The following is a 25,716-nucleotide window of genomic DNA, read 5'->3' on the forward strand; positions in this document are numbered from 1 at the left end:
ATCTATAATATGTAAGGACACTAGACCATAATAATGGCCAATATATCAGTTAAATGTATTACTTTTGTATCAATAAAAGAGTAGAGAAATAAAAAGCATGTATCCATAAAGATAAATATTGAGATAGAAGAAGCTACCTGTCACTATACCACACAGACCCTCAATTAGTAACTGTACCTTTACTGTGTAAACGGCAGAGGAAAGTAATTAACAATTAATAGAATCTGCCCTCAATTTAAAGCCTTGAAGGGAAGTAATTAAATTTAATAGAAACTCTAGCTTCTAAACAAGGATACATCATATAAACACAAAAGAAAACACAGACTTGAATAATAAATGCAAATTAAAAACAAGATTTGACTATAGAGGTTAAAGAAAAAATGATCATAAAATTATTTTTCTGAAAAAAAAAAAAACTCTGTTCAAGGAACTAGTTTATGGACCTATTTTAATCTAGGCAAAGGCTTTTATTTGAATCTTGGCTGATGCTTCCAAAGTATAATCTTGCTTCTAGTGTATTTATGCATGCAGATCAGACAGCTTCCTGCAGCTTGAATTAGCTGTACAAGTACCTTTCATATCAATGCAGATGGATTTGATATACACTGTCAACATTACTACCAGGGACTCAGATCACAAACATTGCTCTGCTTGTTGGTCATGAAATAAAATTGCCAAGCAGATTTGTGTAGCTCCAGAGGGGAAATTAATGCAGGCAACATGGTTATCAGCAGTCTTTAGCCTGCCTCTCTAAGCTTCTAACAGCAACATTTAGGGAGAGGAACCATTACGTCTGGCTACAGCTGCACATTACACGGTCCATTGAGACTCATGCTGATGGCTGCACTGAATAACAAACAGCTGGGTATAAATGTAAAAATCAGAAAATCAATTTTAAACACACATAGTTCACAAATCCTCTGAAATTCTAGTACTGTACAACAAAGATAACTTGACATTACAGAGTGAGAAAGTATCCCAGGGATTAAAATCCAAAAATGAACCTGGGCAGCCTGGGGTCTTTATCCCTCAACTGAGCTCTTGTGTTGTGGTTTCAGGAAGGGCAGTGTGAGGTCAAACAAAGGCAGGATCATCTGAGAGGATCTGACTCTGGTCACGCTTGAGGTGACAGTCATCAGCTTCCTAGCTGAACTTTCCAGAATGAGGAAAAGTTATTTCATGACTTCAAGTGAATAAGATTTCCTCTAACCTTTTCTTACTTTCAGGCTCCTTCATCAAGAAGCTGGGAAAGGGGAAGGGTGTGAACAGAAAGTTATTCCCCCAAATTTCCAATACAAAGGATCTGGGTTAAAGAATAAAACCAACCTAAGGAAATGGCAAATGGTAAAGTGCCCTGCAGGGTGCTAACACATTAGAAACAATAATGGAAAGCCTGTCACAGCTCTGCTTGCTTAATTAGAGAGAAGATAAAAATATCTTTTCCTATGTGGTACATCTACACAATGGAGTACTACTCAGCTATTAAAAAGAATGAATTTATGAAATTCCTAGCCAAATGGATGGACCTGGAGGGCATCATCCTGAGTGAGGTAACACATTCACAAAGAAACTCACACAATATGTACTCACTGATAAGTGGATATTAGCCCCAAACCTAGGATACCCAAGATATAAGATATAATTTGCTAAACACATGAAACTCAAGGAGAATGAAGACTGAAGTGTGGACACTATGCCCCTCCTTAGATTTGGGAACAAAACACCCATGGAAGGAGTTACAGAGACGGAGTTTGGAGCTGAGATGAAAGGATGGACCATGTAGAGACTGCCATAGCCAGGGATCCACCCCATAATCAGCATCCAAACGCTGACACCATTGCATACACTAGCAAGATTTTATTGAAAGGACGCAGATGTAGCTGTCTCTTGTGAGACTATGCCGGGGCCCAGCAAACACAGAAGTGGATGCTCACAGTCAGCTAATGGATGGATCATAGGGCTCCCAATGGAGGAGCTAGAGAAAGTAGCCAAGGAGCTAAAGGGATCTGCAACCCTATAGGTGGAACAACATTATGAGCTAACCAGTACCCCGGAGCTCTTGACTCTAGCTGCATATATATCAAAAGATGGCCTAGTCGGCCATCACTGGAAAGAGAGGCCCATTGGACTTGCAAACTTTATATGCCCCAGTACAGGGGAATACCAGGGCCAAAAAGGGGGAGTGGGTGGGCAGGGGAGTGGGGGTGGGTGGATATGGGGGACTTTTGGTATAGCATTGGAAATGTAAATGAGTTAAATACCTAATAAAAAATGGAAAAAAAAATATCTTTTCCTGAACATTTTTGTAGAAAGGTCTGTATTAACATCATGGATCTGTTTTTGGCAGTCAGCACACCTTTATAGCTACAAAAGCTAGTGACAGAGCTGTACCTGAGATGGGGTACCACTGCCTATCATTCAAACCAGGTCAGTTTTTAGAGCGAAGGAGTACACAGTTGAAGATGGCATTGGTACAACAGTGACAAGCTGGGATTACCCTAGCAGAGCATGACACACGATCACTGTGTCTTTAATGCTAAGAATGTGAAAGAGAACTGGAGGTCCTAACTGAATGCCAAGTAAGTGGTGGCTCTCCCCTCTTCTTATTTTCAGCCATTTGTGCCTTCTTGTTCTCAATCACTATTAAAATAATAATTAAAAAAAAGTCTTCTAAAGTAAGTTCAGGGAGCAAAAGATGGACCAGACAAAAATCCCCTCCTCTTTGCTCACACAACTAATCCTGTGGGTCCCAGAAGACTCAAATCTGACCCAGTGGGAAGGACACTACTCTCTCATCGATTTTTCAGATAGGAAGAACTATAATCTTCCCACTTTTGATTGATGTTGACTTCCTGCTATCACAAGCTAACTGAACCAAGATCACAAAAGTACTAACGTACATGAACACTGTCATGGAGACAATGTATTTTTTCCAGTGGTCTTGGTGATAAGTAATATATTAATTATTTTTACAAATATGATGTGCCAATGTAATATTAATGTCACATGATCTGTAGGTTAAAGAGTGAAAGTCCCAATCTGGGAAATGGCTTGTGGGTGAGGGAGCTTGCGGCACACACATGAGGAGTGGGCAAGACCAAATGTTAAAAGTTTGATGTTGATAAAAGGCCTATGACCTCAGCTCTAAAAGGACCCGGGGCATTTGCAGGCTGTCAGCCTGGATCCAGGTTCAGTGGGAGGCCCTATATCAAGGGAAAAAGGTAGAGTATAGACTGTGTCCTCCCACATGTGTGCAGACCACATATACATGCCCCACACTGCCTTTCTCTTGAGCTTAAAGATGTGCAAATTTTTCAACTTAATTATTTTTCTAAGTTAGTGTACAATGTATGGGATATTACAGCACTTTTGGACAAAGTGTGAAATTACTCTTTTGAAAAAAAAAAAATCAAGCTCTATGGAAAGTTAGGAAGGTTCAACAAGAAAACCTGGAATAATTCAACATGGCTTAAACAAAATGAAGCTGAAGATCCTTCCTGATGAATTAAGTGTCTCCCTGAAGAAGATACAAGTATTTCTGAAGGTCACAGGCTAAACCTCAGAATATCCTCCTGTTTAATGCCTGTACTCTGAGAACCTTTTACAAACTCTTAGAAGATCTAGAAGTCAGTAAACATCCAATCCATGTGAGACTTTGAATGTGTGAAGTATTAAACTTGGAATAAATGTAGCAGTTCATTGGCAAGCACTATAAAATAATATAAAAAGAATAGAGTCCAGTACAAACAGATACTTAGTTTATTTCCACAAAACAGGTGACACCTCAGCTTAACAGGTCAGTGTGACTTCTAAACATTCTTCAGCTATCCAACTGAATGCTAACTAGTCCATCTGCAGAACAAACTGCAGTTTATTACAGTGTAGTTTCTGGCTTGTACTGTTTTTAGAAGACCACAGTACAATCAGTTTGCTACTATAGAGGCACACAAGAAACCTGGAAAATTAGATAACTTTAAAGGCTAATATACTTTAGTTCTGGGCTAATTGCATTTCTTAAAATGAGTTCTGCTGATTGGTTCAGAATCTAAGCTATCAAGAACTCACATACTCAGAAACAAAAATACAACCTATCAAGAAAGGCAATCCAGGAAAAGGAAGGAGAGGAGGAGGGGAGGGGCGAGACTGACTGATTCATAGAGGAACCTTAAGAAATAGATAATTCGAGTTGTCCTCACTTACACCTTACAATTGGCAATTATAAAACCTGCCTGTCTCTCAGAGTATTTACTGTCAGAGCTTACCTACAAAGCTGTAAGGATACATTTACATCTCAAAAGGAATAACGACAACAAAGACCCTTGCAGGGAAGTTGTATTACATACATAACCTTTTATTCAATTTCTGGTTTTCTTATTTCAGTTCTACAGATGTTAAAAATACATAATGTAATTGGAAACCTTCATAGTAGTCTATAAAATGGTCTGTTCAAAACAGAACATATATTGTACCTTATAATTTTGTTTGAAAAGATAGTTCAAAATTCATATTGGAAATCTAATGTATGTACACCAGCCCTAACCATGCAATCATTTAATTCTGATCCAATAAATATTTCTTCATTTGATAACAAACTTGCTAATCTGTCCGAAAGAAAAACAAAAGACTCAGAAATAGTTTGTGAGTTTTTGGAACAACCTTGTTTTTCTGTTTTGCTGCTCCTGGGAAATAAAACCATCACAGTATTTTTTTTTCTTTAATTTTTTCAACAGTTTTAGGCTGTAGTATAGATTGGAAGGTGAATGATAATGCCAAAATATGGCAGAAGGACTGTAAAATTGGTCTTTAAAAACAAATTAACAACAAAATCATAACTTCTTCCTGTAAGTTTTCTACTTTAAGCCAAGACACATTTTGTATTTCATGGATTTTAAAATCATGAACAACAATGAACAAAATATAAGCTGCATTATATCTAACTCTCTTTACTTTTAAAAATCCAAATGGTTTAGATTCTCACTGCTGCTAGAAATGATGTTTGAAGTATGTGTCTTGAAGTATGAAACTAGGTGGGATGTTTCTCTTGTACACGGGCCAGATTCTAAGAAGGGAAGAACCCACAATGCACTGGGTCTCTATAGGAGCGTTTTGGTGTTTTAATCAGTGGTACCACAATGGCTGGGATTTACAACTACAACAGTCAGAAGAATACAACTGTACCTTCTCCAGGAAGGCAAAAATATCTGTACCTAAACAAATGTTCTTTATTGCCCTTTGCGCCTAAAGCTAAACTAAATTGTGGTTTTATATTTTACATCCTAGAAACAGAAGATCTGTGTGAGTAGATGCTACGGTGATTGGGATGACAATACAGCAAATGAAGCACTAAAGGAATAATAGCATTCCCCTCCAATTACACGATCATCATTGGAAACCCGGCATTTTGACAAAGTGTTCAAACATCAGAGAATGGAGTTGGTATCACACAGTTGAGAGCCATGGTATTGGGCCTTATAGTCTGATTTCTGAAAGCCCTATAATGAGGACAGAGTGGATATACATTCCATTCTTTGGCTGTATTTTTGTTCAACAAAGCCTGCAATTTTCAGTCACTTGAAAATGTAATTATAGATAATGTTTGCATCAGTAGCAAGAATACAATATGCACATGGGGCATGAAAACCCCACTCCAATCACATCCTCTTAGGTTACAGTGTTGTCTCCTGCCAAGTGTAAAGGCAGTTCTACAAGCTAATATTTGGTATGAAATCGTTAGTAGTTTGGATCAACACATGCATGAATTCTTCTCTAACTTTGCTATAAACTCTTATAGCCACTCAGTGTTAAAGAAATGATAGAAACTTATGGTTTCCTAGAAACGCAGGATCCAACTAAAAGCTTATCCACTTGAGGAAAAGCTACGCCCCAGAAAGGATCAAAGGGGAGCGTAATGACACCTGATGTGAAACAGGTCCCATACATGAGCTGTGTAGATAAACCATTTTGTTTAGATTTCACTTAACCTACTGACTAACCGATGGCTCATTTGAGGAGATTAAGAATGGTTCTAACTCTAGAAAAGATACTGTGTAAAACTGCCAACTAATGGAGAGGATAGGGACCAAACACTGCTTGTGAGCTTTTGCTAATCCATAAGCTACAGAGCTACAGGTAACCTCCACCTGCCAAAAAAATCAACTGTTCATCTAAATCAAATGCAAATATTAACGAGGTGGAAGAACATCTCTCAGAGTGAAATTCCAGCATCTAGTAAATTCTTAAAAGAAAACTCTTGATAAAATACACAACCATAAGTTTGGAAAAAGAATTCACATTTAAGGTTTGTTTTTTAATCTCAAATAGGTAAGCATCTACCTCAGACACATAGTTCTTGACATTAATATGGTCCCCTTTTCCACTGACACAGCTATACCACTATTGCTTTACACACTAAAAGTCGTGTCTTGCTATGAAAGAAAATAAAAAGGCATTTGACAGAAAAGAATTTTTTAAAAAAGACACACAAGAGTGTTGGTTACAACTATGAAATTGTACTTAGTTAAATATAGAAATCCTGGCACAAAACGTCTAGGAAATCTAGGACACTGAAAAAAAAAATCAATCTAAGAATAATAAGAATAGAGGGAGGGAGAAGAATCCCAAGTGAGAGACACAGAAAATATTTTCAACAAAGCCACAGAAGAAAATTTCCCTAACCTAACAGAGATGCCAGCAAAGAAGCATACAGAACACCAAACAGACTGGACCAGAAAGTCCTCTTGGCACACAATAATCAAAAAAACCCTAAACATACAAAATATAAATAATATTGAAGCTGCAAGGAAAAACCCAACTTCTCAATGGAGTGCAAAAGCAGAAGGGCTCAGACAGATGTGCTGCAAACAATAAGGGACCACAAACTACTACACCCATAAAAAAATGTTCCATCAAAATAGATGGAGATAATAAGACATTCGATGATAAAACCAAATTTAATCAATGTCTGTCTATAAATCCAGACCTACAGAAAGCACAAAAGGAAAGCTCCAACCTAAGGAGGCTGACCACACCCAAGAAAACACAAGGAGTAAATAACCCCAGACCAGGAAACACACACACACCATGGTCAACACACATTGCACATTTCTATCTCTCAACATCAATGGTCTCAATTCTCCATTAAAAAGACACAGAATAAAATGGATGCAAATAGAGAATCCATCCTTCTAGAGCAGCCAAGAAACACACCTTAACATCAAGGATAAACATTACCTCAGGGTAAAAGGATGGAAAAGGATATTGCAAGCAAACAGACTTACAAAGCAATCAGATATAGCCATTTTTGTATCTCGGAAAAGATAGGGAAGAATTTTACATTCTCAGTGGAAAACAAAAATTCCACTAAGAGGACACTGCCATTCTTAACTTCTGAATACCAAACAAAGGATACCCAAATTCTTAAAAGAAACACTAAGACAGCTTAGATCACATATTGATCCTCACACACTGACAGTGGGAGACTTCAATACCTGACTCTAGCCAATAGACAGGCCATGCAGACAAAACTAAATACAGAAATGTTGGAGCTAACTGATGATATAGACTAAATGAACCCAACAGATATTTACAGAACATTGCATCCAAACACAAAAGAATATGCTTTCTTCTCTGCACTCATAGAACTTTCTTCAAAGCTAACTACATACTCAGACTCAAAACAAGTCTCAACAGATACTAGACAACTGAAATAAAACCTGGCATCCTAACTGACTATCATGGATTAAATCTGGGTATCAACACCAGAAACCACAGAAAGCTTGAAAACTCAAAACTGAACAACTCACTACTGATATTTTTTTTTAAATGGGTCATTGCATACACTAGCAAGCGTTTGATGCAAGGACCGTGATGTAGCTGTCTCTTGTGAGACTAGGCCGGGGCCTAGCAAACACAGAGGTGGATGCTCACAGTCAACTATTGGATGGATCACAGGGCCCCCAATGGAGGAGCTAGAGAAAGTATACAAGGAGCTAAAGAGATCTGCAACCCTGTAGGTGCAACATTATGAACTAACCAGTACCCCGGAGCTCTTGACTCTAGCTACATATGTATCAAAAGATGGCCTAGTCGGCCATCACTGGAAAGAGAGGCCCATTGTACAGGCAAACTTTATATGCCCCAGTACAGGGGAACGCCAGGGCCAAAAAAATGGGAATGGGTGGGTAGGGGAGTGGGGGGGGGGGACTTTTGGGATAGCATTGGAAATGTAATTGAGGAAAATATGTAATAAGAAAAAAAAAGAAATTAAAGACTTCATACAACACACCAAACTTATGGGATACAATGAAGGTAGTTCTAAAAGGCAAGTTCATAGCTCTAAATCCCTATATAAAAATGTGGAGAGAACTCATACTATTAATTTAACAGCGTACTTATAAGTTCTGGAACAAAAAGAAGAAATTACATCCAAAAGGAGTAGATGGCAAAAAAACAAACTTAGGACTGAAATCATTAACACAACAATACAAAAATCAATGAAATAAAGAGTTATTTCTCTGAGAAAAATCAGTAACATTGACAAACCCTCATCCAAATTAATTAAAAAGCAGAGAGAGAAAATCTAAATTAACAAAATTAGAAATTAAAGGGGAGACATAAAAGATACCAAAGAAATCCAGAGAATCATAAAGATGTACTTTAAAAACCTATACTCCATCAAATTGTAAAATCTAAAATAGTAGATAATTTCCTAGACACATACCAGTTATCAAAGTTAAATCAAGATCAGATAAGTCATTTAAACAGAACTGTAACCCCTGATGGAATAGAAGCAGTAATTAAAAGTCTACTAACCCAAAATTCCAGGGCCATGTGGCTTTAGCCCAGAATTCTACATGACTTTCAAAGAAGACTTAATGTCAACACTCTTCAAACTATTCCAAAAAAACAGAAACAGAAGGGACATTGCCCAATTTATTTTATGAGGCCACAGTTACCCTGATACTCCATCTAGATAAAGAGCCAACAAAGAAAGAATTACAGACCAATTCCCTTATGAACATAGATTAAAGAAAAAAATCTCAATACTTGCAAACTAAACCCAAGAACACATCAAAAATATCATCCATGGTGTTCAATTAGACTTCATCCCAGATATGCAAGGTATAACATACATAAATTGATAAATATACTCTACCATATAAACAAAGACAAAAAATGATCTTCTCATTATACACAGAAAAGGACTTTGAGAAAACCCAACACTCCCTCATGATACAAATCCTAGGAAGACTAGAGATAAAAGAAACATGGTATTTAAAGGAAGCCTACAGCCAACATCAACTTAAATGGATAGAATCTTAAAGCAGGTCCACTAAAATCTGGAACAAAACAAAACTGTACACACTCTCTCTCTCTCTCTCTCTCTGTTATTCACCACAGTACTTGTTTAGTTAGAACAATAGGACAACTGAAAAAGAACAAGGGAATGGAAATTGGAAAGGAAGATGTCAAAGTATCTTTATTTGCAGATGATATGATAGTATACATGAGAGACTATGATTTCCACCAGAAACTCTACAGTTGATACACACTTTCAGCAAAGTAGCTGTATACAAAAGTAACTCACAAAACCAATAGCCTTTCTTTTCACAAATGACAAATGGACTGAGAAAGAAATCCGGCAAACACCCTTCACAGCAGCCTCAAATAATATAAAATACCTTGTGATATCTCTAACAAAGCAGTAAAATACATGAACGATAAAAACTAAATACTTTAAAATACTTTAAATAAAGAAATTAAAGAATATATCAGAAGATGGACAGATCGCCCATGCTCATGGATTAAGAGGATTAATATAGTAAAAATGGTCACTTTACCAAAAGCAATCTCCAGATTGAATGCAATCTCCATCAAAATTCCAACATAATTCTTCACAGATCTTGAAAGGAAAAAGTTCAGCATCATATGAAAACACAAAACCTCCACAATCGCTAAAATAATCCTAATAATAAAAGAACCAAGGGAAGTATTAACATCCCCAATTTCAGGTTTTACTACAGTGCTATAGTACATAGAAAACATGATGTTGGCACAAAAACAGATACATTGATCAATGGAATCAATTTGAAGACCCAGACATAAATCCACATTCCTATGAACATCTAGTTTTTGATTAAAAAAGCCAGAAATACACATTGGGAAAAAAAAAAAAAAGACAGCATCTTCAACAAACGATGCTGGTGAAACCAGATGGCGTCATGTACATGAATTCAAATGGATCTACACTTCTCACTGCACAAAACTCAAGTCCATAAGGATCAAAGACCCCCAACATAAAATCAGATACACTGAACCTGATAGAAGAGAAAACTGGGTAACAGCCTTGTACTCAGAGGCATAGAAAAAGACTTTCTGAATAGAACACTGTTAGCATAGGCACTAAGGTCAACACTTAGTAAATGGGACCTCAAGAAGCTTAGAAGCTCCTGCGTGGCAAAGGATGCTGTCATCCAGATAAAGTAGCAGTCTACAGAATGGGAAAGAGTTTACCAACTGCACATCTAATAGAGGAATAGTATCCAAAATATATAAAGAATTCCAAAATCTAGATATTAAGAAAACAAAAGATCCAATTTAAAAGTGGAGTGCAGATCTAAACAAGAGTATTTAAAATAGAGGAATTGCAAATAGCCAAGAAGCACTTGAAGAAATATTCAGTATTCTCAGTCACCAGGGAAATGAAAATCAAAAACTACATTGAGATTTCAACTACACATATGATAAATGGCTACAATCAATTTTAAAAAGTGATAGCGCACGCTGTTGAGGCTGTGGAGCATGGTGAACACTTACCCATTGGTGGTGGGGCTGCAAACTTGGACATCAGCGTGGCAGTTCCTCAGGAAGATGGGAATTAATCTACCTCAAGATCCAGCTCTACCACTCTTGGACAGACACCCAAATGTCATTTTGTCTTACCATACTTGCTCAACCATGTTCATTGATGCTCTATTTATAATAGGCAGAAATCAAAAACAACTTAGTTGCCTCTCAACAGGACAATGGATAAAGAAAATGTGGTACATTTACACAATAAAGTACTACTCAGCCATTAAAAAAAAGATGGGGGAGATGGATTGGAAGGATCAGGTAGGGATGGGAAAGAGGAACAAGAGAGGGAATACAAGGAGAGTCAACTAAAATTAAGGGCCATCTTATAGTATAGAAGCCTAATACGGTAGAAGCTTCTTAAAACATATACATACATGCAGGGGATCTAAATGAAATTGCCAAAATGGGGGAGACAGAGTCCCAACTGGACAGTTCTTGTCTTTAAATGAAGCTTTCAGTATTGGAATCAGGTTACATAGAACTGAGTTGTTGGCTAAAGAGATCCCAAGGGGATCCCCAAATGACCCAGGCTGTCACCAAGACTATAGCTTATTCCTCACAACTGACTGCAAGGGCCCACTGCTGAAATCATTGAACATGAAATAGGAAGGTGCTCTGCACACAACCTAAAGAGAAATGTAAACCCCAACCCAGTCACAAACCCTTTGATCTACAATGGTGTCCTGTATGCAAGATACTGCTAGCACAATGGTGGCACAAAGTTTGTAGGAGTAACCAGCCATTATCTGATTTAATTTAAAGTCCACTGTATGATATGAAACCCATACCTGATGTTGCTTGGGTCACCAAGAACCTGAAACTAAATAGTCTATGGACCCAGGGTAAAACCAAATACTACTAGTCTAAAGAAAAAAAAAATTGAGTAGCAATAAATGACTCCTTCTAATGATCTAATGATATTCTGCTGCTCTCATAGATCACCACCTTGCTCAGCAATATTCAGAGATGCTTCCTCCTGCAGCAGGTGGGAACAAATACGGAGAACCCCATTGCCAGACATTATGACGAAAGGGAGAACCTTGGAACATTTATCTTTAAATGAAATATCTCCATCAATTCCTCCTCTCAGCCCTGCAGAAAAGGAGGCATGAAGAATGTGAGAGCCAGAGGAGATGGAGGACACCAAGAAAACAAGGTCTCTAAATCCGCACAAGCAAAGCACACAGGAAGACTGAAGCAGAACGCACAGGGCCCGGCACATCTCTGCACCGTGTCCTTTACTTTCACATTAGGACTTTAGATAGGGCTTTATGGGACTCCTGAATGTGTGAATGAGTGGGTCCACTTCTTGGGCGTTCTCTTGGGTTCTTTTCCTTCTGTCTGTTTTGTCCAATCCTGGGTTACTTTTTCTTACTTTGTTATTATACCTGAGAGGCTTGTTCTCTAGTGAGCCCTAAGGGGAGCAGATGTGGAGAGGAGAGGAAGTGGGAGCAGTAGAGGCAGAAGAAACTGTAACCAGCTGATGTTAAGTGAGAAAAAAAATCTATTGTCAATAAAAGGAAGAAAAAAGAAATTGTATTTATTTAATATTCAAAATCCACATACATTGTCATCAACACTTGCAGGAAACTACCTGTTTTCAGCCTTGAAAAGAGCTAAGAACTCAAAAGTCTTAGAGCAACCTCTAGGTTTAAATTCCAGGGAGAGACAATCAGAAGCTGCAGGCTTCGGGAAGACGCAAAGGAAACACATGCATGGCTTTACAGCATGCCCACTTTACTGAACCTCAGTCACTTAACCTGCAAAACATTTTTTCATTACTAATATGTTAATTTCATTAGCCTAATTGTTAAACCATAGTGTATCCTAAATAAATAAAAAATAAGATCATAAATAAGTTTGGAAATTTATCTATAGAATGGATCCCTTAAAGAATTAGTTATCACAAAGAAAGAAAGAAAGAAAGAAAGAAAGAAAGAAAGAAAGAAAGAAAAAAAAGAAAGGAAGGAAGGAAGGAAGGAAGGAAGGAAGGAAGGAAGGAAAGAAAGAAGGAAGGAAAGGAGGTACATCAGAGAATTAGTTTTGCTGACAGAAACAAAGAAAGAAAGAAACATCATAGAATGAGTTTTGTTGACACTAATAGACCTTTTTTTTTTCCTTCTGGGTCTATATGGTTATTTTAGTGAACAGAGAACTAGAAATGAATCCGTATTTAAAATATTATGTCCCAAGAAGATATATATGAGATATAGCAGCAAACTAATATGGCTTGCATAACAACCTCTTTGGCTGTCAATAATCCAACTTTAGTTGCTTTTTAAAAATATCTTGGCCCAAATGAAGATCTGCCTTTAAAGCAAATTAGACTTCTTTGACACTGATTAAATGCGCCAATTCCAAAGAACTGATTAGTTCACATAGAAACAGTATCTGAGGGACTAGCCCCCTTTTCTAAAGATCTGCCAGCTTCCCACCAGGGCCCTGGTTTTGCTTTCCTGACAAACTTAAAAGTCCTTATCTGTCTCACCTTACACAGGAAATGCTCTGCCCTAGGAGGCAAGAGACTGTTTGTGAGGTCACTTCCATAGCTTATAGAGTTTCTCCACAGAAGAGACAATCCCTGGCCCATTAGAGAGACAACTTCCTAGGCAATGGTTCACATTCTAAGGCTTTAGCTTCTGAAGAAAAGTGGTCATGACTGATCTTAAAGAATCAGGTGATTTGTTGCCTCGGGATCAAACGTTCACATGACAGTTACTCTGATCTCTTAGGACTCTAAGTATCTATCAACAATGTCTGGAGAAGGAGGAAGTTCTTTCTTAAGTACAAAGAGAAAAGAATCCGTCAGCAGCTGGTTAACAGCTTGATGCATCAAATAGCTCACACACTGCTCACTGGCTCAGCCTGGGCCACACTGTTAAAAAAAAAAAAAAAAAATCACTATTTTTTTCCTTTGGGTTCCTCAGGTATGCTGTGGCCAGAGCGGTGGCTAATGAGGCCATTGAGTTGCAGGAGCTACACTACTTCCCTTCCACATTGCAACTCAGATGCCTGGGTTTCTAAAAGGCAAGGGGTGCAAGGTGAGAACCAACCTTAACACTGCTTACCTGTCTTTTTATTTTAATCCTAAGAAAGTTCAATCTCAATCAGGAAGTGTAGAGATGAGCTTTAAGACTGTATATATCAGGATACTGAATAAAGATATTGCTTTGGCATTATCTCATCCCAGAATGGGAGGTCTGAGCAGAAGTTCATAGTTAGAACATAAACTGTATTATATTTCTCTATCATCATTCGGAAAGAAGATGAAAAAAATCAGTCATCATAATGTTGTGCTGGACACGGAGCATTTCCTGAAAGTTTATAGGGGAACAATATTGTCGCATGGCTCTCTGCCTGAGACTTTACAATATAAATGTTCTGAGATGAAAAGCACTAATAGCTCAGTTATAATGAGGCTCCATTATGTTTGACGCTCCCAAGAAACAGGAGAATGTGTGGTCAGTTTCAAGTACTATGAAACTACAAAATATTTAGGTTGTCATTCTTGTTCCAAATTAGTCTCACAATAAAAGTGTGTGACAGTTGAAAAGCTATTACCCATATTTTCTTGTTGAGAAATTCTGGTGAGGCAATTGAGACTTGGAAGATACTGGCACAAACCAAGGTAAAATTTAACTCAGCAGGAGCCTGGAGTAAATGAAATAAAGGATACCTAGCCACACTGGACTGAAGAGACTCTAGAGACTACCATACCAAAGCAAGCATCCCTGATGGCCAAAACAATACAAGAGAAGTTATTTTTATTTAAAAATGAAACCCACCTGTGGCCATAGAAATATGGTGCTTTATATTAGGGAAAAAATCTCTAAGTTCTTATGAAGAAAACTAAATTGATGGTAATGCCAATTGAATAAAAAGATTTGTGGCTCCAATCCAAACTGTTAGAGGTTTCTAAGGCACCAGAAGTCAGTAAAAGATGCATTCTAAAATGCTTTAGTAATTGAGAAGAGAAAGACATACCACCCATCAGCAGATGTTGTAAACAATTCCTCAACATCTAAACAAACATGAAAGAAAATGAGGAACTAGGAGTTAAAAAATATAATCGTGGTGTGAAAAGAAAGAATCCTGGTAGATATGATTATGAATAAACAGAAAGATTAGTATTAGGAGATTATTTTGATATAGAATTATCCACACCAAACAGCACCTGTAGTACTCTGGCTTCCTGGAGGGTTCATGTGTTATCTCTAGAAGATAATACTGAAAAGATGATCTACTAGATAAAGCAAATCCTGAGGAAAGATGCTCCTGGCTCGGACTTAGTGAACGATTGCAGCTGGAGGCCTCCTGGTGACAATTTTGAGAAAGCAAACACAGCTGCAGCATAGTCAAATATAGCTGGCCAAGACAATGGTATCCATAAAGTTAGTCACTCTGAAATACGTTACCCGTATGTTCAACCCCAAAACTCAACACCCCTTCTATAATACAGGAAGTCAAAATAGAGATTTGTGCACAGAAATATGCAGCTGTCCCAGGGCTGATATAGGAATTTTGATTCTTGTCTCTCAAAAATCCAATTCTGAGGACTATGCCAGTCATGCATACAATCCTTTGAGATTCAGGAACGGGTCAAAAAATCATATGGGTTTCAGAGAAGAGTAAAGTAAAAGATACGTACTAGGAAAAAACAATAAAGGCATCAAGAAAACTTTTTTTAAAAGATGGACTTTTATATCCCCCACTGAGTCTAGGCTAAAGTACCAAGAAAGCAAAGAATAAAATAAATAAGCAGAAAAAGTAATTATACATCAGTTTCCTACCAAATGCTGTCCCTTTTTAATGTTGTTCATGTTACCCTTGTCTGCTATTTTACTCCTAAAAATTTGGGGCACGCCTTTAATCCCAGCACTCGGGAGGCAGAGGCAGGCGGATTTCTGAGTCCGAGGCCAGTCTGGTCTACAAAGTGAGTTCCAGGACAGCCAGAGCTATACAGAGAAACCCTGTCACAAAAACAAAAACAACAACAAACAATTTTTCAAGGACAAACTTAAACATCAGTCTGCAGCCCAGTGCACGCTTGGTTGTCTAACGCCCAGTGCCTTACTTCAGCTCCAAAAAGACAAATGAGCGGAGGTTCTGCATGTGTGTTTAACTCTGCTTACACTAATGAGTTCTTAGGAGCTCGTAGACTCATCAATCTCTTGTAATGCTCATTTTTGTCAAATGCTCAGCTTAAGTGCTGGATTCCTATCACAACAGTCGAACTGCATTCAGCATCAACTACAAGCTGTGGCTGATGATATATATATAGTGCGCATAAAATAATGCCGGCACCAAAGAAGTACAATGCAAGGGATGCAGTCGGGCCAGCATCAGATCTAAAGACATGGAAAGAAAAGAGACAGGCTTATTGCCATGACTCTTCTGTGAGGAGTCTTTGCCCAGTCTATGCAAATGCAGATCTTGTGTGGGGCAGCTGGAGCTCCAGCACTGAAGCCCGCCCACTAAGGGGTAAAGAAGTCACTGCACTGGTGAGGGCCCAGCTATTTACCCACTAAGAGAGTGGTCTAGGCCAAAGGTTAAGACAATTCTGAGACCTTTGGATAGCAGTAATCATAATTTGTAGTGTATGGTTGGTCAATGTGTGAAATACTCCTTAAACATAAAATCCAGTTATAAAGGTAATAACCTATAAGCAAAAGTATGTTTTGTCACAATGGACGATATCTCAAGGAAGTGAAGTATTCTGATCAATAAAATGGAATCTTATAAATATACATTTGCACACACATACTCACTTTATACCTACTGACCACTGCCAAGCAGATAAAGTTTTTGCCTCTTTTAGCCCTCAGAATCAACTTAGTCTCTTTATATCAGAAAACTAAGGCCTAACTTTGTTGCTACAGAAGGAGATAAGGAAAAACAAAAATTTCATAGGGAGAGGGTGGAAAAGATTACTTTAAAACTTAATGAACTCAAGTTAAAGCATTAAAGTTAAGTCTTTTAGGGTAAAAAAAAAATCATAGGATGTTGGACTTAGCATAGAAAATTAAAATACAAAGGACTATACTATATAGTAAAAAAAAGTTTTAAACTGTCTGAAGTTATGTCAAATAAATTGGCTAAAGTTAACTGCATTCTGAATACTATGTAAAATTCACTGTGAAAATTTTCAGTCCTAAATAAGCCTAAAAATAGATATCAGAAAACGTAGCTCTTAGAGTAGGGAACCATGGTTTCCAGGGTTACGTCAGAGAGAGAGAGAGAGAGTCCATGTCACTGAAGAGACACACTTCTGTAACTAATGACACTTAAAATCAAACCACTACACATAGCTCATTTTAAAAGCATTGTTATTCAAAAAGGAACCTGGGTCACCTGGTCACCCAGATGGCGCCTCCCACCCTGATGCTGACCTAAAGGAAGTACAAATTATTTCAACTAATCTGACCTTAAAGCTACATAAGAATGAAAGAACAGTACAGAATCAACTGAAATGATGTGTTATAATTTATTCTAAACAGAGTCTAAATCTGTGTTTTTAGAACAAAGCTGTATGTAATCTTTTCTACCGAGTTTGCTGAGACCTTCGTTAACTGAAATAATTAAAATTAAACCCAAATCTGAATGTGTACTCATACACCATTCTGAAAGCCAAGGGATTACATATTTATTATCATCACATTCTAAATTGTCAGTTGATCTGAAAATAGGACTCTCTTAATCTGAAGAACATGGAGTGTAATATACAATCTGCAGTTCATAAAAGAGAATGTTCATAAACCTCTGGGTTAGCACTAAAAAACGTGTAAATCTCCCACATGCTCACAGAAGGCATTTCAGCCACATAAGTGGAATCATATTTCTATAGAAATAGTTGGAGTAATCACTTTCTGTCATGATTGAGGACAAACGGGAAGAGAAGAGCTGTTCAAACCCTCCCTAAATGTTCTCCTCCGTCTTTTACAAGTCCTTTAGGAGGAGTGTGCGGCTCACACTAAATGAAAAAGACATTCCCAGGAGGAGGAGGAGGCTGCTCTCCCTTCACATCTGGATTCAGAGCAGGAAGATATTGGATAGCACAATTAAACAGTGATGATGCTAAAGGGGAATAATTATTTTACAATTACCTGTGAGCACCACATTTACTGCTCTAATTAGTTTTTGTTTCCCACAAAGGTTTTTCCAGGAATGCACAGCTCCATTTCTCTCAGGCTCAGCAAGCACTTTTTCTTAAGGAAAACATAAAAATACATTTTCTGCACGACTACCCAGGTAGCACAGCACTGATGGTGGCTTTATTATATGACTTGATACTTCTGCAATGGTGGAGACAGACAGGGTGGCTCAAGAATTCAGAGGTGCTAACGAACCGGAAACCATTAGTGTTTTCCAAAGCCTTCCTCTCTGCAGTTTTGTAAAACAAATATTGTGATCAGAACTACCTAGCTCTTTGTGATGATATAATCCATACCTAGGGAATAAAAATATGTCCCTCCCCTGAAGAAACAAAGCTTTCCAACAATAAAACTATAAGTTTGAAATAATGACTTTGTAAACTTGGGTGAAGTTCAAATTTGGAAGTAAACCACAGCAATGACTTATTAATTTAGCCCCTTAAAACATGCTGAAAGTATAACATTTCCTATTTAAATGCTAATAAGGGATGCTTATGGATTGTTGTTGAACATTTATGAGAGTGTGGTTCTTTTTGTTTGTTTTTTAAATTCCTTATAATGACCTCAGATCCCTGTTATAAATACTACCTTCAATTTCTGCACAATATGTGTACTTAACATGTGCTAGTTGTATGCACACTCATATGTGACAGATTTAGCATATCAAAACATTACCTGTTTTGTAGGAACTGAATGAGTGTTAACTTGAAAGTAAACACACACACACACACACACACACACACGGTTAAAAAGAAATTAAAAGTTTTGTGATTTATGTAAAATAAAAAGACTTCATTCTTCAAAGGCCAAATAGTGCTATTATAACTGTTAGAGGAGGAAAACACACTCCAAGGTAGAAAGCATCATCCCATGAAATCTTAATTACTAGGTGCATATCTGAAAATCCTATCTCCTTTTTATCTTGTCTTTCAAGGCTCTTGTTTTCCTAGTTCACTGCATCTCATCAACAAATGCTGGAGCAATCTCAATGCAGCACATCACAATTAAATAGCAAGACTTAGCAATTACAGTAATACCTCTGCCCAGATCAAAGATAACATCCCCACTCCTGAAGCTACGTGGCAAGAGCTTTTAGTGTCAGAAGGCAGGCAGCTGGTAGTGAAGTAAGCACTGTTAACTGAAGAGCCCACCACAATGTGCTCTGAAAGTCTCCAGGACAGAGCTGTCTACATGAGCAGCTCTTCTGTCAGAGCTTCATCTTAGCCTCCCTTCAGGACCATTATGGAGCTGGAGAATAAATGTCCGTAATCTTGTCATTTTCCACGTAAACTTTAAAAGCCATACAAAAGATGGGGAGAAAGTTCCAAAATGCTTTCCATCTTCATCTTGCTGGTAAACTTCAAAAAGTTTAGTGTATATTCTCATTAGTCACTTAGTTAATAAACGTACGCAGTAATCTGAGTTTGAATCAGAAACGAGAGCGTGTATAGCGATCCTAAACAGGTGACACATTATTCTTATATGATACAACTTTGGTTTTTAAGCATTTTCTGTACAAGAGGAACACTATGTAACCTTTAGACCCACCATGATGTCTAGAGAGCATATAAATCAGGCTCCCTGGTACACAGTAGCCATGCAGTTTTTACTTTTGCAGAAACAATAATGACTTTGCCTCCGGGGGCCAGTCCTACTGCCCTGTAAGAGGTTTAGCGTTAACAATGATGACCCCAAGAGTGCCTTTCAGTGGACTCATACACGGATAAATAATGTTTTTGCCTGTTATCAACAAGCAGATGAATTTCCCAAGTTTATTACAGTCAGGATGGCTTATTTTCTTTACAACTACTTACTGAATGTGAAAAGAATGGATTTCATTTTATCACTAACTTCCTAGCCTTCTAACTCTGTAAATCTAAAGACTGATATTAATAATTTCCAAGCTACATTTTCACCTGTAGTTTCTTATTTCTAAGCCTTTATATATTGGTTCTGTTAAAAAAAAGAAAAGCAAAAGATAAGAGACTCTCTAAATGTATCACTAATGAAATAAAACAAAGAAGAAACACTCATTGCCATTCTCAATAAAACCAAACGCCCCAGTCTAAAACAGAATTTAAAAATCAGTTCCTATTTTCATTACACTTTGCTATGAGTGTATAATAACACACAAAAATAAAACTCTAACAGTCAATATTATTTAAAATGCTTATTTCCTTTTACAGTTTTCTTACTGAATGTTTAAAATCCCCAAAATGTGAAGCATATGTTATAGCAATTCTATATCACTACAGAGCCTTAAATGATCTGGGCTCTTTAAACACTGGATGGCTCGTGGGGCCATCAAGCGTAATAATTCATCTCAACAGCTATTTGTTCATCTGCCTGGAGGACTCAAACATATTACATCTTGCAAACTTATCTAATATATTCCTGTGGGAAAACGCCATTGAGAAAATATGTTCTGCTTTAGAAAATCAACACCAGAAAAGCTCCTATGCTTTATTTAAACTCCTTTTATGAACAGGCCAATATCTAACAGACACCATTTTAGGCCACATGGTAATATACCACCCATGGCAACCAGTCCCCCGAACAATAAATCCACATAGCTATCTTCTTCTGTGTCCAAATACGGCTATAAAAGACACCGCCTAGGTGGGTTTCAAGCATTTTAAAAGCTATGATCTCATTCATATACCTCTGGCCCCCAAACACAATCTCTAACATGACTTAATCACACACTCTTGTGGAAAATATGTCTCAAGTGTTCCCAGGACAGGGGAGATGTACAACAGTTATCTTGAAAACAAACAAGAACGGGATCGTTTGCAAATTTCCTTTTTCTTAGTTCATTTAAGCAATAGCTGTCAAACACTGAAACAGTCTGGGATTGACTCCAAAGGCTATCGTTTGGAAATCATGAACTTTTGGAAGAAAAGTGGGGTAGAAGTCATATTAAGATTCATATTTAAAAAAAGAAAAAAACCCAAAACTCCATGGCTGAGATACAAAGGCTCCTTTCAGAGCTAAGAGTCTGAACAAACCACATTCATCTACCAAATGAAAAGGAGGAATTAAATTTTCATAATCCATAATTTAATTGACAAGAGACTACATCTTTCAGAGGTCATTAATGCTTTAAATTCATAGAGCATCCACTAGTTAGATATATTATGTCACTTATGTAGCAGGTGACCATAAATTTCTAGTCATTAATCTGACGCCCTGATTCACCCCTAACATTCTAGAACATCACACTACCTATCAGATAAAACCATAGAAAAACAGGGAAGACTTACAAAGTAACTCATGTGCAGAAAGGGATTGTGTGTGTGTGTGTGTGTGTGTGTGTGTGTGTGTAAGATTTGGATTTTAAGAGGAGGACAGGATAGAGATCTCTTAAAACCATCATGAGAATATTACTAACCAAGATTAATTTTTCAGAGGAAAATGCCAAAAGGGGATTCGACATTTTAATTTGTTATCTGATTAACTCTGAGATAGTGAGTGAGCCTGTGTCCACTCAAGTTAGCAGCCCTAAGATCGACTGAAAAGACAATATATATTTAACAGATTCTATTATCCTTATCTCCCACTTGATTTTTTTTTTTTTTTTTTAATTCTTGGACGTCAATAACTGGCCATTGCGGAGTTTCTCAAGATTCTCAACTCATAATACTTAGCATACCAAAAAAGAATCTAGTATTACAGGGGAAAGTTTGCTGCCAGGGAAATGGGTCATAAAGCCTGGAAGAGTAACATAGGGTGCCAGAAAGCATATGGATGCGAAGTCTCACAGCGGAGACAGCAGGAAAAATTTGTACATCATTTAACCAACGGCAGCACCCTCCCCCACTAAATCTGATACATTATCAAATGCCTCACTTGACAAGAGAATTACATACATCCCATGTCTCAGGAGGACACAGACTTTCCCATCTTGCTCTGGCAATCTCTTTTCTATTTAGGGTTTCTTTACATAACATGCCTGAAATACAAGTGGATCCCACTGAGATCCCTGAGCTAGAGAGAGAAAAACTTCCCTAGGAAGACAGACCAGCCAGATAAAAAATTACATATAGTTTCCTTTCCTCGCGGATCTCAGCCCTCTACTTGTCCCAATAACCACTCGATCCTAGTTTGACGACACGTAAAACCACCAGAATCACATTAATTATTAAATCACAGACTACCTATCAGACAAAACCATCCCGATTACGTAAAAATCACCTCTAATTTCCACACGCGAGTACACCTGGCTAGTTTTAAAGCCCTTAAGGGTGTGTAATTATCCTCCTCCTCTCTCTTTCTCTCGCTCGTCCTCCGCTCCCATCTCAGGAATGAGTGCGAGAGCCAGGGCTGTTCCGCCGGGCCACCCCGCATTTCCAAAGGCACGAGCGTGCAAGGCAGCACGCGCCCGCCCCGCCCCGGACCCCGCGCCCCGCGCCCCGCCGGCCGGTCCGCCCGCAGGACGCCGCGCCCAGCTCGGGGGCCCGGGACGCCGCGCGACCTCTCGCGGGTCCTGTCCCGCCAGCCCCACGCCGGCGCGCCCGGGGAAGGCTGGCCGCTCACCCCGCTCTCCCGCTCGCCCCGCTCGGCCCTGCGCCGTCCCAGCCGCGTCCTCTGAAGAGAAGACGCGGAGGGGAGGCGGCCGCTGCCTCTGAGGAGACGACGCCCCACTCTCGGCCGCGCGGCCCCCTCGGGCCCTCGGCCACTCACATTCTGTCAGCAACGAGCAGGCGGCCCTCGACCATCATGTCCGGGAGGAAATCCAGCTTGAAGGCAGAAGTCATGTTCTCGGCGCACGCAGCGGCGGCGGCGGCGGTAGCGGAGGCGGCGGCGGCGGCAGCGGCGGCGGCGGCGGCGGGGGGCTGTGCGCGCGTCCGAGCGGCCGCGGGCGGCGCGAGACAGGCAGGGACAGGTGCGCGCGGCCTCCCCGGGCGGCCGCCGAAGCGGGCACTTGTCACATTCTCTCCCTCGCGCGCTCCACCAATCCCCTCCGCGAGCCGGCGCCGGGGCGGCCTGGCTGCCGAGCGCCAGGTGCGGCGGGCGGGGGCGGAGCTCCCGGGGCGGCCGCTCCACGCTTAACCCCTGCGGGCCCGCCCGCCCGGCTCGCCCGGCCTCTGCGCACGGCCCCACGGGCCCCGCGCGCCGAGCTGCGGTCGCCCTGGCCCGCTCGCCGCCCGGTTCCCACGGCCACTCGGAGAGCGAAGCGGCTGGGGACCGGCATCGCACGCGACCTCCGCGCCCCCACCCCAGGGTGAGGCTGGGCCGGCCGCCCCTGGGGTGCTGCTCTCTATCTATCTGCTCCAGAGGAAGTAACTGTCTTTGGGCGCAGTGGCCCGAGTGACACACTGGAGGACAACCGTGCAGCCTTTGGTATCTACTTAAACACTGAGAAAGAAAAGGGCCTTAAGATGACGAACTGTCACAGATACCATTGCTTTCAAAAAGAAGAGTGCAACGCAAAATTGCCATTTCCTATTATTTAGGAATTTAGGATTTGTGGTAAGGGGTACTAAGTAATTGAGAGAAAAGCGAACAGATGCTTAGCAAAAGTTTTCAACGTTTATAACGGGGCTTATTGTCCTTGTTGTTTGGCTGTTTGGGTGAAAGCAAACTTTTCAGTGTAGCCACATGTATCTTTAAATTTCTGTTCTAAGTAAACATTGTAAATGACATACCAGAAACTATAGTTTACTCTTTGAGGTAAAAATCTTTTTTATTCTATCTTCAAATGACATGGTTTGAACTTTGAAGTAATGTATATGTATACACTTAAGAATATGCATGTATATACATACTAACACTGACATCGGATGTATATAAATTTATGGTTTTATTTGAAATTTTATGTCTACTCTATTCTGTTGTTATTCTAAAGAAAGCAGAATATTGTACTAAGGACCTGGGTTTTCCCTCACAAATGAAGGCAGGCCTGGATTATGGTAGCTAAATGGTTAAATAACTAAGTAAACAATTGTTAAATTTATCAGACATGATAGAAAGAAAAGATTCACATTTTCCTCACCAATCTCTGTGTGACAGTGAGCACTGTCCTTGGAGATTATAAGACAAAATTGTAAATCCAGATAAGTCAGTGAGCAATATGGAGTAACAGGCCTATGCCATTCAGTTAAATCCACACAAACAACTGTAATTAACTAGAACTTCCTTCTTCAACTGGCTTTTAGCCTCCTGACTGCAAGGTTGGAAGATGGGAGCGCTGATTAACTTTCAGTTTTTAAATATTGCCTTTCTGGAGGAGTCAGGTCCCAGCTTAGAATCACTTGACAGACAATTGCATCAAAAATGAACTATTAGATCAAAACCATACCCAAGTGTTTCCTCCAAATTCTAATCTGTTTCTACTCCTTATCAAGCCATTGCCAACTAATTTTGAAATTCTCTTACTGATGTAGCTAGCTGGATAACTGAAGACAAATCTTGACAATTCTAGACTATTATACACTATTTACATAAATCCTGAATGCATAGAATGAGTTGGCCATGTAAATGAGCTAAATACCTAATAAAAAATGGGAAAAAAAAAAAAGAATTGAGTTGGCCAGATAGTAAATTTGAGACCGAACGAACAGAGCCAGCCTCCAAAACAAACACAACCACACAGAAAAGCATCAGCTACAGAAATAAAGCTCCGTGTGTACCTATATCCTATAAGGCAGAAATGCTTCATCGACATACACACTTGTAAAATATTTATTTTCTCTTTAATTGCATGTGAATTAGTCAGAGGAAGCTGTAGGGAAGCCCTCTTACTGACTTAAGCCTTCTCAGCAGTTTGTTAAATTCTAGCCTCAAATCCCTTGAGGCAATAGTGGATTCAAAGCAGCTTTTAATCATACTATAAGGAGGGTGAAGGAGGATGTAAGTAGGTCATAGGCAGAGAATTACAAGTGCATAGGTTATTGCCTTATTTAACAACTACTGTGTAGCATGCTTTTCAAAGCACATTTCCGTTTGCCATTTGAAGTTAGAAGCAAAACGAGGGTCAAAAATAAAATAGAACCACACTACATGGAATATGGTGATGTGAACCTGGAAAAGCTCACAGAGTGTAGCTGGGTTTAAACACTCTGGCTGGCAAATACACAGATGATGGCGTGGCTGCATAGGCACCTGATGGAGAAGCAGCAGGGGAGGCAAAATGTTCGTCCTCCCCCACTTGCCAGGTATTCATAAGTCGCCCACTGACAGCGTTGGTTTCTAATGTCTGTTCAGCTTCTATAATCACACCACGTTGTCCACTTCTGAAAATCAACTTAAACGTAAAAAATAAAAATACACAGCTAAAGAGCTTTGAATGAAAAGCTTCAGTTTCTCTTTTTACCACTTTGGCCAAAAGGGGAAAAACACACTCACCCCCAACCCCAGAACAACTCAACAAAGCTTCTTTTTAAATCTCCATAGAGCAGTGAGCCTTCAGGTATCACGTGTGGGCAGTTTAAATTAACTGGCAGACCACAGCTTCACCGGGCCACAATTGAGCACTCGGGTTCAAGGAAGAGCGATTTTTAAAGCCAACGATCTTATCGAGAGCGATGAAAGGGGACATTAGTGGGGTCTCTCTCTGGTGGACAAGAACTAGTTGGTGATACCACCTTGTGCAGACATCCCTGGGGACCAGGCATAGGAACAATGAAGTTTCCTCATAGTTTTAGCTCCACTGGAACAAAACCTTAAGCTCGTCTCTGCCCCATCCCCCTACCTCCCCTAATTGTCTCCT

General features: G+C 39.3%; 1 protein-coding gene across 50 annotated transcripts in view; it reads right to left on the minus strand.

The window, feature by feature from the left end:
- The window catches only part of Celf2 (CUGBP, Elav-like family member 2), an 856,648-nt gene that overhangs the window by 309,974 nt on the left and 520,958 nt on the right, over positions 1-25,716 (minus strand). For 12 of the 50 annotated variants that reach the window (XM_030247349.1, XM_030247347.1, XM_030247328.1 and 9 more), the window contains exon 1: positions 22,689-23,035. The exons of 35 other annotated variants lie outside the window; for them this stretch is intronic. In XM_030247349.1, the coding sequence (XP_030103209.1) occupies positions 22,689-22,762 (74 nt within the window). In that variant the 5' untranslated portion in view covers positions 22,763-23,035. Of the gene's footprint in view, positions 1-22,199; positions 22,369-22,688; positions 23,036-25,716 lie in introns of those variants that run through there. 3 more of the 50 variants (NM_001347094.1, XM_030247340.1, XM_030247359.1) reach the window with 2 other exon arrangements.

Source organism: Mus musculus, chromosome 2, assembly GCF_000001635.26.
Source record: "Mus musculus strain C57BL/6J chromosome 2, GRCm38.p6 C57BL/6J".
In the NCBI taxonomy this organism is placed as follows: domain Eukaryota; kingdom Metazoa; phylum Chordata; class Mammalia; order Rodentia; family Muridae; genus Mus; species Mus musculus.